Here is a 16,292-nt window from a genome sequence, read left to right on the forward strand (position 1 = left end):
TTCTCTTCATTTCGGCTCCATCCATGTGAATGGGGGCGTGTTGGTACTTGTGAAGGTCATGAGGTCATATGAGGGTGTGGGGCATTTGTAAAGACGACCTTTACTGCAGATGGAGTAGTCCCCCTTCTACACACTCTTATTTAGCGTTTGTTTGGTCTCTGACAGTAAATCAGAGGATTTTATGCATAAGACCCCTTCTTAAACTTCTAATTCGGTTGACGTCTACAAAAGCCTAAATTCTAGACACTTTCCTCAGCACGCAGAAAAAATCAGTTCTGAAGTAAATGAGAAAAAAGTGAAAGAAACCAAGCAGATGAGTTTACTTGTTATAAAGTAGAGAGTAGCAGCATTTCCAAGGCATACACAGATGAGGCCTGGCAGAAAACACACATCCTCAAACATATTCTGCTAAACAAATGCATATCTGGAAAGGTGCATATCTAGAATGTCAACAGGAAAGTTATAAATCTCCGTCCGTCTCCTTGGGTGAAGCAGCTTCCTTCTTCCCCGGCACGGCCTTCACGGCTGGACTCCTCTTCTTGATCACATGCTCCATGTGGGCATGCTCAGTGGTGTCCAGGCTGACGTTGTACTTGGCCAGGATCTTCATGATGGGCCTCAGCTTCAACCACCACTCCGTCTTTGGGATGCGGTGCCTGGGAGACATCGGAGGGGGAAAGAGTTGGTGTTCGAAGGAACAGTGAAGCACGGTCAACATTTCCAATGGTGATTCATCCACTGAATCTGTATTTCTGGCCTCACAGGCATGCATACACAACATGTGAGAGAGTTCTTTGGGGTCTTACTCAAAGTCGGTCTCATCCTTCAGGTCGCTTAGAGGCTGGAAGGTCAGTGATCTCTTTTTCATCCCCAACATGCAGGCAGAGTCAGGTGTGTTGGCGAAGATACGACCTGTAGGACAGGACATGGAGTCAGTTCTCCAGTAAAGGTATGAGGGCTAATGTCAGTGCTGAAATGAATTATATAGTCATAAAAAGGTAATCAACATATTCAGTTATTGAACTGGAGATAGATTTGTGGTTATTTGTTTTGGGGGACACACCATGGCGGTAACACTCCTTCAGTTTTTCAGTCAGCCACAGGACAGACTTTGCTCCCATCTTTGTTCCAAAGGTCCTGTCGAAAGGTGTTGGAGTACCACCCTGGTGAAATTCATACATTTTTACATTTAGTTCTGGCATATCAATTAACCAGTTGGGAACACTATTTTTTGTTATTTCTCTTGAAACTATAACAGACTTGTTGCATGTGTCCCAGGACATTCTTGCGGCAGTCGAACACGCCCTTTCCCTCTTCAGAATACAGGTTGAAGATGAAGTCAGTTGTGTAGTTGGGATTGCAGCTCTCATTCCTGTCCAGTAAAAATCCCAAATAATGTATGGGCTTGAGGACATGTAAATATGTATACCAGATGTACAAATGTGCGTCTGAGTGTGCACGGATGAGTGTTTGTGAAACTCACCTGAGAATCAAGCCTCTCTTCACTGTTGTCTTCATCTTCTCAACCAAATGCTCGACATTTGCCTGAAAACCGGTGGGACAATCACACATCACAATGGCGACGCTTCCAGTTTATGCAGTTGAACTAGCCATTGATGAATGGAAAAGTACCAACAACGTTTCTAACCTGACTGTTCCCACCTGACTTGCAGAACCCAATCATCTCTTGCTATATCAAAATCAGGGAGGATAACTCTCTTAGTTACAGGAGGGACATGTTGTCCTCCTCAACTCACCTCCAGGTCTCTGATGCCAAATTTGTCCTCGTAGATGTATGCAGCATCGGCTCCTGCCGCCAGCCCCGCCATGGTGGCCAGGTATCCACAGTGACCCCCCATGGTCTCAATGATGAACACCCTCCTCTTGGTGCCAGCTGCTGACTGCTTGATCCTGTCACAAGTCTACAAGGGGCGGGGGTGAGAGAGAGGGGGGGGGGTGGATGAGAGGTTGGTCAAACAGGAATTCAAAAACAACATTGACAGTTGGAATGAAATTTCCCCTGCATTTGGTGTTGCAGAGGAAACCTCTATGACTTTCAGTGAGCATCAAAAGCCTTTGGACAGTGTGTGACACACACTTTATGTTGGTTCTTTGCTGCCCCACTTTCTGTGAAACAGGCTTCCATTACCATTAACTTAAAGTACAGACAGGAAAAGGGAATTTGAGGGTATTTCCAAACACACTGGCTAATCAGCTGGGCCTTCATCATCAATACAGTAGACAGCATCCTCTAATAGTCTATTAGGTCTTCCCTGGTCTACCTCATTGTTTTCTATTACTGAACTCATCAGTGCATTTATTCTTGTTATTACAGATGCACCAACAAAAGGTTAAAAATGTTTAAAAGTGTAAAAGCCACAGTTGTAGAGGCATAGTGGTTAATCAGGGCAAGACTACCTCAACGATGGTGTTCAGGGCCGTGTCGGCGCCAACACTGAAGTCGGAGCCAGGCACGTTGTTGGAGACAGTGGCGGGGATGACCACCATGGGAATGCACAGCTCCTCGTACTTCTCCCTGGCCTGCACCATCTCCAGGCCGCCCACATACGCCTGCACGGGTGATGGAGAGAGAAAAAGGAGCATGGTGACATTGGTGGACCTATGGTGCAGGGCTCTACGTGGTGGTTGACCTGAACTTTGTCAATGAGAGACACCAACCACAATGGAAGAACCTGGCACTCTTACCTCAAAACCTCCAATTATCACCAGAGCATGGATGTTGAACTTAGCGATATTCAGGCTGATGTCCTCAATCATCTTAGAGGGCAGCAAGCTAGACATGGGAAGAAGAGATTGTGTGTCAAACAAGAAATTCAACAAGAGAGCCTGTTCTTCTTCTTGTGTTGTGAATGTTGAACCAAGAGATCCCTGATCTTACCGCTTGGTTCCTAGCTCAGATCCCCCCTTTCCAGTCCAGCCACTGACTGCGGTCCAGGCAATGGGCTCAATCTGAGTGGATGGACAAGAAATGCATTCATCGGAAGCCATTTGCTAGATGGTTCTACCATTCCGCAGTACGACTCAAAGTCTACATGCAGAGGAGGAAGAAAAGTGGATGACCAACCTGTCCGTGAGCGAGGCCCTCGAAGCCGTCGTGAACGGCCAGCATGTTGTGGCCCTGGATGATGCCCATCCTGACGGCGGAGCGGACGGCGGCGTTCATCCCGGCGCAGGGGGCCCCGACGTTAAGGATGGCCACGTTGATGTTGCTCTGGTGGAGATCAGGTGGGGGGGCCGTGAGAAGACAAAACACTGAGGGAGTCTCATTGTGGTTCTGTTTTCTTTTTCTTTAATAGCATTGAAATGTTGTGTACTTCCTAACCTGTGTCCGGTGTACTGTTCAGCAGTGACCATAGCCTACCTTGGTATCAGGGGGGTGGATGTGAGCCAGCAGTTTGTATGTGTTCCAGTTATTCTCGAAACTCCTGCAAAAAACACATCAAATGGATCTGTGTCGGTGGACTGTGGACCTTATCTGGAACTTGAACTAGAATTGGACAGTGCAGGTTCTGCCAATAAACAGTTTCCATCTTACTTTCCCCTGAGCTTAATCGCATCTTCAAATCGACCCTCAGCCATGGCAGCAGTCACATCCTTTGTCTTTCGGAGAAAGACAGAGAGAGAGACAGAGAGAGAGAGAGGGAGAAAAGGAATGAATGATACCGATTCTGTAACCAGCCTTCTAGGGAATACGAAGACCCAGCTCTGGAAGAAGAACGTCCAGGTCAGCAGGTCTCACACAGACACGGCAGGCTCGCTCACCACTTGCACGCACTCTATGAGGGGAAGCCTGATGGCCTGGTTCCCTGACAGGCTGACCACGCAGGCAGGGGTCTCGGGGGTGGCCTCCAGCAGAGCCATCACTGCCTCAACGCCCATCCTGCTGCCCTGAGGGTCACAACACACACACACACCCCTCAGATACGTGCGCCCCACCACGTGACCCAAACACTCGCTAACAAGATTGGCACGCGCAAAGAGAGACGAATGAGGCGGGGAAACGGCACCTACCAGGATCCTGTCGAAGGCAGAGGGAGTGCCGCCTCTCTGCACGTGGCCGAGGACTGTGGTGCGCGTGTCAAAGCCCAGCTTCTTGGTCACCAGCTACAGACGAGGGAAGCTGTTACCAACAGCCCACTACTCCCTAACCCTCCACAAGTCTGTGTGAAATGTACGTCGAATGTCTTTAACCGAGATGGAGAAGGGAGTACCTGCTTGATGTGCTCAGAGGTGATGGACTTGCCGTCCCTGTTCATGGCTCCCTCAGCAACAATGATCACATTCAGGCGGCAGCCTCTGGCTCGTTGCTAAGGGACGCAGACACAAAGGAACATCAAGTCTGCTTCTCAGCCGTTCACTGTGGAACTGTGTGTGTGTGTGACACGTACATTGGCCAGTCTCCTACACAGATGATCCTCCCATCCCTCATCTGGAGGCATTTCAGGAATAAAGACCCAGTCAGCGCCGCACGCCAGGGCCGTTACCAAGGCAAGGTATCTGGAAAGAACAAACAGAGTCACACACAGGTTAGGTGCAAATACACTGTGGAGTGGCAATTACTAAGATTCATTTGATTGAAGCGTTAAGATTACAATGTATCACTTTGTCTTTGAGCTAACACAGCAAAGACAATCTCACGCCACGCAACACAGGAGTGTATATTTTGCAAAAATTCTGACTGGAAGGATGCCCCTTCCCCAAATTCTTACAATCATACATAAACACAGTTCCACCAGCTAATTGGGTAAATTGCCACCATTTTGATCGTGGGCCAAGTTTGTGTTTGGCTCGATGCCAGTTGCGTTTAAGTAACGAAGATAGAGCCCATAGTCTCATGTAACAGACAGATATGTTCACAGCTGAGACATGTAGTTCACAGTGTCTGAACACACCCCAATATGTCTATCCTGATACACGGCTCATGTGTTCAATAACACGTGTCAGCATAGGCATTAACATGTGTCCTATGTAGTAAGCATGATACTTGTAGGGGAACTATATTCTTAGATTTGTGTATGTGTCAGGTCTTTTGCCCCCCCCCCCCCCCCCCCTGATACACCCAGTTGTATTCAGACAAACGTCACGCTCATATACTGACCCACAGTGTCTGCCCATCACCTCCAGAATAAAGGTCCTCTGGTGGCTGGGGGCGAATGGGAAATATCAGTTTGAAATGTCAGTTAAACCCCCCCACACCCACATACACAAAAACAGGGACAACCTGCCTCTGAAAATCACATATGAAAAGGAGACTGGTCAGTTGTAAGAGCTGCATTGTGTGTCAGAGTGGTGATTCACCTCTGGGCTGTCGTTGTGATGGCGTCCACCACCTCTATGATGCGGTGCAGGGCGGAGTCAGTGCCGATTGTCATGTCGGTGCCGCAGAAGTCATTATCGATGGAGCCCACCATGCCAACAATGTTGAGATGTGTGGAGCTCTTAGCCTGGTCATCGGTGATCTTACCTGGAGAGGGAACATGGATAAAGTCACTTGGAGTCATTCAGGCACCAGTACACCAATTCACCAGTAAAATGGTGGTTGACTTGTTGGTGTTTCCCCAGCATGCCCTCCCTGTCTCTCACCGGCTCTCACGAGGTCAAGCAGCAGCTCGCTCCACTCACACCTGAACTTGTTGGCGCCGGTCAGACTGCCATCGCCCCCGATCACACACAGGTTGGTGATTCCCAGCTTGACCAGGTTGTTAGCCGCCTGCATACGGCCCTCCCTGGTCTGGAAGTCTGTGCAACGGGCACTGCCGATAACAGTGCCGCCCTGGAGAAGGATGGTTGGAGCCTCACTCATCAAATCACACTCAGAAATGTTTTCCTGGACGGCTTCCTGGATTAAATCTAGGATAGGACTAAGAAGCCTTTTGATGCATTCTTTTTTGTCTAGAATACAGCTTTATTTTGTGTCTTCCAAAACCAGACACATATAGATGTATACAACAGTTGGTTCGCTGAATTCCTAAACTGTTTTAGCAGGAAACAGAACTGCATTCCAAATTCAAATTAATTTATTGAGTTTCTATTGACATATGGGATAGAATGTTACACAACAAGTAATACTGGACCGTTGCCCTTTAAAAAAGATTTCCCCCCGGGCATCTGCATATCTTCCCACCTCCCATGCTCTGAGGCTGTCAGCTTGGATCACTGCCTGCTCCCTTGCCCTCTTCAGCCTCCGATCACAGAGGATGGTACAGCTGGCCGGACTGTCAAATTGGCATATTTATGCTCTCTCCTCACACTTCACCATCCATCTGGTGTTCAGTTATGGTACATGCTAAGCTGCTAAACATAGCCACTCACATGGAGAGACCTTTTCCAAAGAGAAGCAACCCAAACAGCAACACGAGCCAGATCTTTCGCTTGCACCAAACAACTTATACATCATAGGTTAACTCCTGGTGCCTTCTCATTGGGTCGATTAAGGAAGGGGAGTAGCTACTACGGATAGTTATAATAGGCCTAAAGAGGAATATGACAAGCTTCAAGTATCCAGGGTGTCCATATTTTGTTATATTTATACTGACATCATTTCTTGTTGAGGGGCGAGACCAACAAGATGTGGGCAAACTACTTTCTGTGTATACGTTGCGCTTGTTAAGGATTCTAATGTGTCAAAAGTTACAATGCAGTCAATGCAGTGTGTGTGCCTTGACAACGTGCCTGTTAGATGTGTTGAAATGGTGTGTTCGTGGCCTCACCAATTGCAGCATCATGGACACGCTCTCCCATGTTGCCGGGCGAATGTTCACTCCCCCGTCCACAAGCCCCTGGTAGCCCTTGAATGAGTAGGACAGAACGATAATCAATTGGACATTCCAATCACTTACTACGACCAATAGCAGTCTCAGAATGTCTATATATTCTCAACAATGGGTATTATTTGAAGCAGTGGAGTGGCTCGGGGGTCGTGAACTGTGAGGTCAAATGCAATGTGTTTTTAGTACTGCTTTACTTCATGAACAAAGAAGACTTTCGCTCCCGTGTAGAGGCCGACTCGAACCGTGGCCCTCACTGCCGCATTCATACCTGGGACAAAGGTGCGGAGAGTAAATATTTCAAGCACAGACATGAGACCCGGCTCACGGTGAGGCCCATCCATTGGCCATGCATCAAACCAGAGCCACATCTCATTGATATAGGGGGCACAATCTTGTGACATCATACAAAAATAGCCCCGTAGACTAAACAGACAGGCTTGTCATGGCGCTCATGGACAGTGTCACCCGCATAGCTTTCAGCCCAGCGTAAAGGCCAGGCTGTTTGCATTCAGGCCGTGTTCTGGTGGAACTAGCATGACTGGGCTTTAGTTTCAACAGAGGGGCAGCTGGGGAAGGGAACTGGATCTTGTCCTTCAAGTCAATGCAGATAAAGGTCAGTGACTCTATACTTAGCGTGCAAAGAGGAGAAACAGAGGAACGAAGGGTGGGATAGGGGGGACATAATAGTTCAGAGCAAAAGGTTAGGGGGTATTATGCTGCAGTGATGTAACTCAGGAAAAAATAAACAGCTAGATATACTATGTGTGGTTACAGCTAACAGGTTACTATGTTTGTTGTAGCAGACTGCATGGTTACACTAACATATCACCCTTTACAACTCTGAACTATCAATTGTCTTCAGACCTGGTTTAGTACAAAATATATATATACAACTTTGCTTGAAAAGAACACAACATACGTGTCATTTGTTAAAACCTTGGTCAGAATGAACAACAAAGCCCCGTGGTCCTGGGTTTACATGGTGAGTTCCTCACTGCTACACTGTTACACACACATGTTCTCTGAGGTGTTTAAGATGCCATCCAGTCACCTGTTATTCCCTCTAGTAGTTGAATCTCCCTTCAAAGAGTGCAAATGAGAAATACTGAATTGAGATGACCACCGGAAATTCTTAACACGACCTCTGAGCAGCTGTGGTCATCGTACCTTGGGCATCGCCTCCGGAGGTGAGCACGGCGATGGAGCGTCCTACCCCCATCTTGGTGGGGTCCATGCTGGGGGGAACAGTGGACATGCTGCCAGGTGATCCTGATGAGCAGGTCGAAGAGGAGAACAACAGGAGGAACCAGGAGACCTGCTACCTCTTCAATCTCTCTGCTTCTCAGACGAGAGGCTGGTGGGGACGCTGGCTTTATAGGACCAACCCTTTTACAACACTCCGCCCCCCCCCGGCTCCACAGGCAGGCAGGCAGGCACTCTGTACTAAATATACATCAGCAGGCACTTTAGAAGCGCAAAAGGCTACTGTCACGTGAAACAGGACTGGCAAAATGAAAATGATTTGGTATCTTTATGGAGTGTGATCAATGTTTTGTATTGAGCTTGGCCAAATAGAACTTGCAAAAGCAGAGATCCCACAATAGTGAAATCTTGACCCTTGTGCTGCCTTCGGGTCACATGACCAAAAGGTTCATAACAAACCATTGTTGTGTTTACCAAATTTTACCCAATACAAAAGCAAATAAAAATAATTTTCTTTTAACCTAAGCAATGTGGGGGGTCTGAGACAGCCCAACAGTTAAAAGGAAATGCTTCATTTTGTTTTTGTATGCGGTAAAGTTGTTGCAAACGACGGTGGGTCAGAATGACTGATGGGTCAGTATGACCCGAAGAGAGCACAAGGGTTGAGGTATTTTGAAATTGGATTCTGTCCACCAGGAGGCAGTGGACGCATGGAGCTTGTACTGTAGATACCTATAGATATAGTTGCTCTTCAGACCCAGGACAGCGGAGAGGAGGAGCTTAGCAACCAGAGGTTATAAATCATATTTTATTCTTTCAGACAAAGGAGCTGTTATGAAGCGTTTTTTTATGACATGAACCTATATGAAGTGTGTTGAAAGTTCATATACTGTTCATATTATATTAGAATATGAATTAGAATAGAATTATGGTGGTAGGCTTATTTGATCCATTGTTATCTTGCATCTCTGCAGGGTTTCTGTTCTTCAGACAGTTCTATAATGAATTGATTTTGTAGATAAAAAGTGGTAACACTTCCATTGGAGGATAGCTCACATACTGTGAAGGCATCCACAACAATCCACTTAATAACAACAGGATTCACACGCATGACACATCCAAAAAGACCTATTTCAAAGTTTAACAATACACCAAACAAAATGTATCGCACCAACTGTCATTGTGTTAAACATCCGACAAGCAGTTAAATCGAACACATTGTGAACGTAAGTTATATCAATTTATTATGAACACTGTACATTGAGAACAATTCACTTTAAGGTTCAGTAGGACTAGTGCATTTACAGCTTGACATGGGATGTTCCTACACACCATAACACAACACTGACAAATATGACAATACCGACTCAGGATTCAATTAAAAAAAGAACAAATCACACTTGTATTAGAATCCCATGTCCTATTGTAACATTGATCAAGTCAGTATGTCACTGACATGCACTCTGCACTTAAATTACTACATTGACTATTGACTTGTCAACTCATTATTGGTATAAATGTTGACTTTTCCTACACCCATAAATCCACTCTGTTTTGGATTGCAGTCGAAACTATAAATATCATACATAGATTTGCATGCTGAATAAGCAATGTTTGTTGCATATTTCATGAAAAAGTGAACATAATCACCTGGATACATTATTAAATTTAAGTCATATTCTACTAACCTAGAATGAGCAATGATACAGTTTGGAAAAGACATGCCTCAGCATTCTAAAACTGACAGGATTGTGTGTGGAGAGCTCTCAAAAGGTCTTCTATTACAGTGTTTAACAAAACATCACATCCACAATTACACAATCAGTAACTATTCTCTCATCAGACTAAGAAACAAATGCCCGTAAGGTGAAGAAACCCCCTCCTCTTCATCATCTCTCCCACAGTGGAGAGGGATTGGAGTAGGCGGGGCCAGAGGGATCATCGATGACTGGCACAAAACTCTGAAGGACAGGAACAAGACATCAATACCCCAATTTATATTAAGACCATTCTTTTACAATTATGAGCCATCACTTGGTTCTAAACCACGTTCAAGGGATTTGACATAGTGTCTGTCTAAGTTACAGATACTAATAGTAAACATGACAACTCTGCTGTCAATCCTCAAACTCACAGTGTAATCTTGCCAGTGTAGGTAAGAGGCTACAGGGTCTCCACAGCGTCTCTGCAGGGAGCAGGAGGAGGGAGGGGCGTGGGCGTAGGTGGCTACCTCCCCATCTAGCTGCATCTCCTCGAATGGCGGCAGGCGGCGGCGGAGGAGGGCCGCGGCGGAGCTCAGAGCACCAGCCTTCTGCACGACACCTTCAAATACACAGTGGACAGAATGGTGTCACAACTACTATAATACAAGTCAGGGCTTGTTAATGATCAAAACTGGATACATCAAATAAAAAAAAGTAACTTTGAATAAAACCTTGTGTTTTTTTTACTTTTTATGTTTGCTTATGTTTGTTGCTTATGTTTGTAAATCCTTACAGACCGTTACAGTTAAGGTTTTCTGCTCTACCTCTACGTTGGTTGCTTTGCCCAGCAGGGAGAGAAGTGCTGGGTGTGTGTGACCCTGAAGGGCTGTCTGGACAGACAGAGGGAGGCTGCTGACTCGCCGCTTCGCTGGTACCCTGCTCCGGGGCCGAACGCAGCAGCAGCTTGCCAGTCGAGAAGAAAATAACCGATTCTCTGTGCGGGGCCTGGAGTGAAGGCTGTCCCTCTTCTCTGCTCTTCTCTGCCTGTCTGTCTTCAAGGCTCCGGCTCTGCCCAGCCGTGGACGGCGATTGGGAGGATTCAGTCTGTGAGAGAAGAGGCCAAACATTTACCATGCTTGAACATATTGGATATCATTTGCTTAAGAAAGGATGGATATCTATATACAGTATATACACCACACAGTGTGACATGGACATGACTCCAAGGCTTACAGTGCAGGTCTGCTGTGGAGGTTGGCCTGCTCCTGTCTCCTGGTCCATGATTTCTTCCTCCGCCTGTTCTTCCTCCTCTTGGTCGGTGTCTTTAAACAGCTGCTGAACAACCTCCTGCAGAAAACATCATGAATCAAATGGTGAAAAATGATTTTTTTTTAATCAAATACAATTGTACCAGGAAGAAGTTACTACTTAATGGAATTCATCCCAGACACCCGCCACTACATGTTCAATGTTCGTCAGCAACTGTGGCTTCAATGTTAAGTTAAGCCAGACACGGAGAGTAGAAGATGCCCTGTTGTCTCCTTCTCCTCCCGCCTGTCTCCTTACCTCCTTGTCCTTCGTGTGGCCCTGGAGGCCCCTGTGGCTGGGAGGGCCGGCGTGGGGGGTCCGGTGTGCAGACATAAGCTTCCTCTGAAACACAATGTCTCATGTCATATCAAGCCACACGGGGGGGGGGGGGGGGGGGTACCTGCGTTACATACTGTACTGACCATGGACAGAGAATGATGCCTGGTGTCAGGAACGCGCTGAGGGCTCCATTTCCTTGCCGGGGTCTGGTCGAGAGCCATTACTGAGCACACAGAAACATGGACCAACAGAGACATCTTTCATTTAAAAGGTTTCATTTGAGGCAGAGGAGATGGTGGGAGGGATAGGGTGGTGCTGCTTACCCATAGGACCTGCAGCTGCCTCGGCACGGCTCTTTGTGACAGGTACTCTCTGAGCCTGGGAACACAGGTACGAGCATGTCTAGGATATAGATACTTCGACTGTCCAGGCTCTAGATACTGTGTCTGATATACAGACAAGAAAACCGACAATGACACCGATAGTGATGCACAAATTGATATTTAGCAAGGTTTTTTACATTTGTACCGTAGCTATTTGTAGCAAAAATACAATTGAATTATGAAAGTATATACATGGAAAGTTGCAGCATTTATTCAGAGGCAGCATTTCATTAAAGACTTAAGGTGCTATGACTGTCTAGGAGAAGTGGCAGGACAGATGTGGGTGGGCCAGTAGCTGAGAGATAAGGGTAACTTACTGTGTAGATGGAGGTGGCCCTGCCTGAGGGGCAGACAGACCTGCTGGGTGTGGCCCCCAGGGTTCCTCCAGCCTTCACCCCCTCGTTCTGCAGAATACTGCTCAAGGCAGCGGGGTCCGGGGAGAACTGCCCTGCTCTGGACAGACCTATGGGAGGACAAGAGGCCCATGCTGCCAGTCAACAACAACACTTAGAGACAAACACAGTAGCTTGAGATAGTATTCGGACCCCTTCACTGTTTGCACATTTGACATAAACAGAGACATCTTTCATATCCAAGGTTCCATTTGAGGCAGAGGAGATGGTGGGAGGGATAGGGTGGTGCTGCTTACCCATAGGACCTGCAGCTGCCTCGGCACGGCTCTTTGTGACAGGTACTCTCTGAGCCTGGGAACACAGGTACGAGCATGATTGGACAAAGTACAGTAGAGAGGTGTACTTCATTGATCCCCTGGGGGGGAGGGTTAAAGTTGCATTGTAAGGCACAGCACAAAATATACATCATCGAGAATATACAAAGTAACGGGATCTTACAAAAACTGCTACTTACAGTATATCACTTCAATAAGAAAGTGGTTAACATGCATCTGCTAGATAATGCAAAACACGCCAAAGGTGTGCACCACATTTGTGTCCGAAAAGTGTTCAAGTCCAAGTCTACCGAATGGATCTAGATACTATGACTGTCTGAGATATAGACACGATGACAGTTTAACATATAGATACTAGGACTGTCTAGCAGAAGTGGGTGGCAGGACAGATGTGGGTGGGCCAGTAGCTGAGAGATAAGGGTAACTTACTGTGTAGATGGAGGTGGCCCTGCCTGAGGGGCAGACAGACCTGCTGGGTGTGGCCCCCAGGGTTCCTCCAGCCTTCACCCCCTCGTTCTGCAGAATACTGCTCAAGGCAGCGGGGTCCGGGGAGAACTGCCCTGCTCTGGACAGACCTATGGGAGGACAAGAGGCCCATGCTACCAGTCAACAACACTGAGACAAACACAGTAGCTTGAGATAGTATTCGGACCCTTTCCCTTCTAGCGCATTGGATAGTGTTGTCGATTGAACTGCTTAACTATACAGTATATCCACACATTATTTTGTATGCAGAATAAAAGAGTGTCTGCAGACAGAGTTGCAGGCCAGGACAAACCTGCGGAGGGCTTGTTCTTCTGTCGACTCTTCATCACGGACACTCTCTGTGGCTGGAGGGAAGGAAAATAAAACACACAGTTCAACTGATACCACCAGCTTGATATTGAAGACATGTTGCATTGTATACCTTCAAAAATGTGTCATCAATTTATCTCTTAATTTCTTAGTAAACTAAAGTGCAGGTGTTCTATGTAGTCTACAGAATGATAGATTATTACGGAATGATATGGTCACTGTAACTAGAAACTAGGTTGCCGTTCAAAGAAAAACATATTTGAAAACAAATATTTATTTCCACCTGAACCAATTTCATGGCACTGTAAAACAATCATTTAAGCTGCCTCACCAAGAAGTTCCAGGCTTGAGAGGACCCAGGAGGCTGGGGAGTACCTTGGGCTCCCCCTTCAGACACTCGTTCATTCTGGAGGATCCTGTGTTTGGCTCTAGGGTCAGGACAGAACATCTCTCCACTCCCTGGAAGAACACAGTCAACTTCAGCAGCAATAGATCAATCGAAAAGAATCATTGAGATATCAGGAATGATACGCCTGCCCAGAGAATCCTTCCGTTCACTCACCTGCTGTCCCACTCAACACCTGGACACTGGCAGCTGACTGCAGAGACTGGTTATCATGCAGGGTCTTGGGGAGTTCTTTGAGGCTGAGCATGTTCAAATGTTTCAAGCAAGACTCTGAGGTAAATGCTGGCTGAGCGGAGGCAGTGGCACAATTCAGGACTTTGCTTTGACCAGACAAAGCAGTAGGTAAACCCACTGACGTGGGGTCAAGAGTACTTGGAGCCTGGCCATGCCCGGGGTGTCCTGCTCCAGTTACTGTACAGTTTGTGGAAAATGTTTGAGGTTGAGACTCGGAGATATGAGCACTGGTTGTCTGGTGTTTCAAAGGCCCCTTTCTTCCATTGCATAGCCCCCTATTGGACTGTGACAATATGGATGGTCTTGTTTTTTGTGCAGCCAAATGCTGGCCAAGAGTTACATGTGGAGAATGCTCAACCCTTGAGTTGAATTTGTTGAGTCTTTGAGTGGCTGAAACAATCCCTGGTGGATTTGTATGATCTGTGGTGCTAGAGTTTACAGGATGGGTGGGTTGAAGACCTGCTGTTGAGATAGGACAAACTGCCAACCTTTGATTTTCTACCATTCCGTGAGCCTTAGGATGGGAGAAGTTGAATGGGACAGGCTTGGTACATTGCTTCTTTGTCTTAGCTTTACCCTACGCAAGGCAGAGGACAAAGAACACATTACCAATCCACTAGTTAAGGTATTGTTAAAGCTGGTTATTGTTGTACAATAGTAAATTCATTTGTACAGTCAGTAAGGGAAGTTCACAGATGAAGAACGATGCACTTACTGAAAGGGGATTTTCCTCCCATCTCCTGTGGGATTGAGTGAAGTCAGTGGGTGCTTGGAGTTTCAGGGACTTGGCAAGCACAGGCAGTCTGCTTATACCAGGTCTTCCAGGTGCTTTTTCAGAGCCAGCTGGGTCCTTGTTCTCAATACCTCGTTTGGTAGGGTGAGGCACCGACAGGTGTTTAGAAGACACTGGGTCTCCGGTCATTTTGTTAAACCCGTTCTGCATTCTGTAAAAACCACATGAGGACACTTTGGATTTTAGAGCTCTTGTAAAAACAATGACTTACATTACATGTTATTAATTTAGCAGACGTGTTAGTCCAAAATGATGCACAAAGTGCATATGGAGAGTAAGGAAAAGATCAAGGATCAGAATAGAGCTAACAGTAGTTTGTTGGTCTGAGTGCAAGAATGGTCTGTATCTTCTAGCCTGCCAGGCACAATGCACTTTATTCGGAAGGCAGTTGATAAATAAGATGGCAACTAGATAAATGTTACTAGACAGACAGTGAAATACTACAATCTATCAATTCTGTGAGACATACCTTGAATGATCATTCTGAATTTTGCTCTGACTTTGCTGGCGAAGTACTGGGGAGGAATCCATTTTAGTGCACTTAAAGTCGATGGAGGTTATGTAAATGAGGAGACAATGGAAATAGAAATTAAACACACGGTGTTGATAGAGGACAGCACACATGATGCACAACTATAGCCAGTTAGAAAGCTGAGTTTCCAAGTTGATTGTCTATCACTGTATGCAACACATTTTCACAGGGTAGAACCAGTGTAAATTTGCTTTAACGCTGGCTAGGTAGCTCCAAATCATCTAGGCTAGGGAGCTTGGTAGAAAATAATATTACTGTAACTTACCACTCACGAGCTAGCTAGTTAGCTAGCACATGATATGGAAATATAATATAGATGTAAAATTAGCAAACTAGGCATGACAAAGCAACAAACATGCAAAAGTGAAAGTCGCGTGCCTCTGCAAACCTTTATTTGAATGAATCGTAACGTAACCGGTATTTGTCTTGCGTTAGATACATAGATGAAAATCCATTAATTGTTTGTTGACTGCTGCACAGGACAGATGAAACCCTGAAAACTTCCTGAAAACACCAAAGTTTGTAAAAAGCGCGCTTTTCTATTGGTTGACAGCAGAAGCTGATTCGGCCAATAGTGGTTCGGTATTACAGGAAGTATTACTTTAGCCAATCGGCGACAGGCATACGTAAACAACTCCATGGAAACGATGCTATAAAGCATTACCACGTGACTCATATTTTGGGGGATTTACCCATATATATATATATATATATATATATATATATATATATATATATATATATGTTCTTTATATATGTGTTCTATATATATATATATATATATATATACCACGTGACAGACTCATATTTTGGGGGATTTACCCATATATATATGGGTAAATACCCATATATATATATATATATATATATATATATATAGAACACATATATAAAGAACATATATATATATATATATATATATATATATACATGCTTCATAGCGTATATATATAGCGTATATATATATATATGGATATATATGGATTTACCCCCTCAGCTAAATAGGATAGTAAATCGTCAATCAATTTAAAAAATCGAGTTAAAATACTAATAATAGTAGTTGTACAAACTGCACAGTTGAAGTAAAGATGATAGGTAACATACGATTTAAAAAAAATAAACTACATTAATATAAGATAAAATTTAATAAATTCCCGGTAGAAAATGGGTTTTAGAT

The 16,292-nt window shown here is 45.4% G+C and overlaps 2 protein-coding genes across 2 annotated transcripts; both read right to left on the reverse strand.

Moving 5' to 3' along the window:
• Positions 1-296: 296 nt before the first annotated feature.
• pfkma (phosphofructokinase, muscle a) lies at positions 297-8,155 on the reverse strand. The gene is made up of 22 exons (XM_084679609.1): positions 7,959-8,155; positions 6,986-7,059; positions 6,732-6,809; positions 5,605-5,794; positions 5,320-5,485; positions 5,120-5,164; positions 4,410-4,518; positions 4,233-4,328; positions 4,033-4,125; positions 3,784-3,909; positions 3,557-3,621; positions 3,383-3,446; positions 3,086-3,232; positions 2,900-2,970; positions 2,707-2,794; positions 2,419-2,571; positions 1,758-1,922; positions 1,484-1,545; positions 1,261-1,372; positions 1,064-1,163; positions 807-912; positions 297-656 (listed from the first exon to the last, which is right to left on the reverse strand). The coding sequence occupies exons 1-22, from the start codon at positions 8,044-8,046 to the stop codon at positions 461-463; spliced, it is 2,394 nt and encodes a 797-aa protein (XP_084535735.1). The 5' UTR covers positions 8,047-8,155; the 3' UTR covers positions 297-460.
• A 1,057-nt stretch (positions 8,156-9,212) lies between these two features.
• Positions 9,213-15,637, reverse strand: troap (trophinin associated protein). Its single transcript, XM_084679610.1, has 16 exons — positions 15,504-15,637; positions 15,053-15,123; positions 14,506-14,734; positions 13,713-14,367; positions 13,482-13,609; positions 13,134-13,185; positions 12,785-12,930; positions 12,317-12,371; positions 11,985-12,130; positions 11,608-11,662; positions 11,428-11,507; positions 11,264-11,347; positions 10,931-11,044; positions 10,522-10,801; positions 10,129-10,316; positions 9,213-9,955 (listed from the first exon to the last, which is right to left on the reverse strand). The coding sequence occupies exons 2-16, from the start codon at positions 15,112-15,114 to the stop codon at positions 9,884-9,886; spliced, it is 2,346 nt and encodes a 781-aa protein (XP_084535736.1). The 5' UTR covers positions 15,115-15,123; positions 15,504-15,637; the 3' UTR covers positions 9,213-9,883.
• Between the last annotated feature and the right edge of the window lie 655 nt (positions 15,638-16,292).

The sequence above is a fragment of the Hypomesus nipponensis genome, chromosome 18 (genome assembly GCF_054491055.1).
Source record: "Hypomesus nipponensis isolate SF chromosome 18, ASM5449105v1, whole genome shotgun sequence".
Lineage (NCBI taxonomy): Eukaryota > Metazoa > Chordata > Actinopteri > Osmeriformes > Osmeridae > Hypomesus > Hypomesus nipponensis.

Excerpts from the sequence above, each read along its gene's own strand:
- pfkma (XM_084679609.1), bottom strand. The coding sequence starts at position 8,046 with ATGTCCACTGTTCCCCCCAGCATGGACCCCACCAAGATGGGGGTAGGA. Across the intron at positions 6,810-6,985 it reads AAGTCTTCTTTGTTCATGAA|GGCTACCAGGGGCTTGTGGA; the intron begins GTAAAGCAGTAC and ends TACTCATTCAAG. Across the intron at positions 913-1,063 it reads GAAGGAGTGTTACCGCCATG|GTCGTATCTTCGCCAACACA; the intron begins GTGTGTCCCCCA and ends CCTGTCCTACAG.
- troap (XM_084679610.1), bottom strand. The coding sequence starts at position 15,114 with ATGGATTCCTCCCCAGTACTTCGCCAGCAAAGTCAGAGCAAAATTCAG. Across the intron at positions 14,735-15,052 it reads ATTCAGAATGATCATTCAAG|AATGCAGAACGGGTTTAACA; the intron begins GTATGTCTCACA and ends TGGTTTTTACAG. Across the intron at positions 10,317-10,521 it reads GCAAAGCAACCAACGTAGAG|GTGTCGTGCAGAAGGCTGGT; the intron begins GTAGAGCAGAAA and ends GTGTATTTGAAG.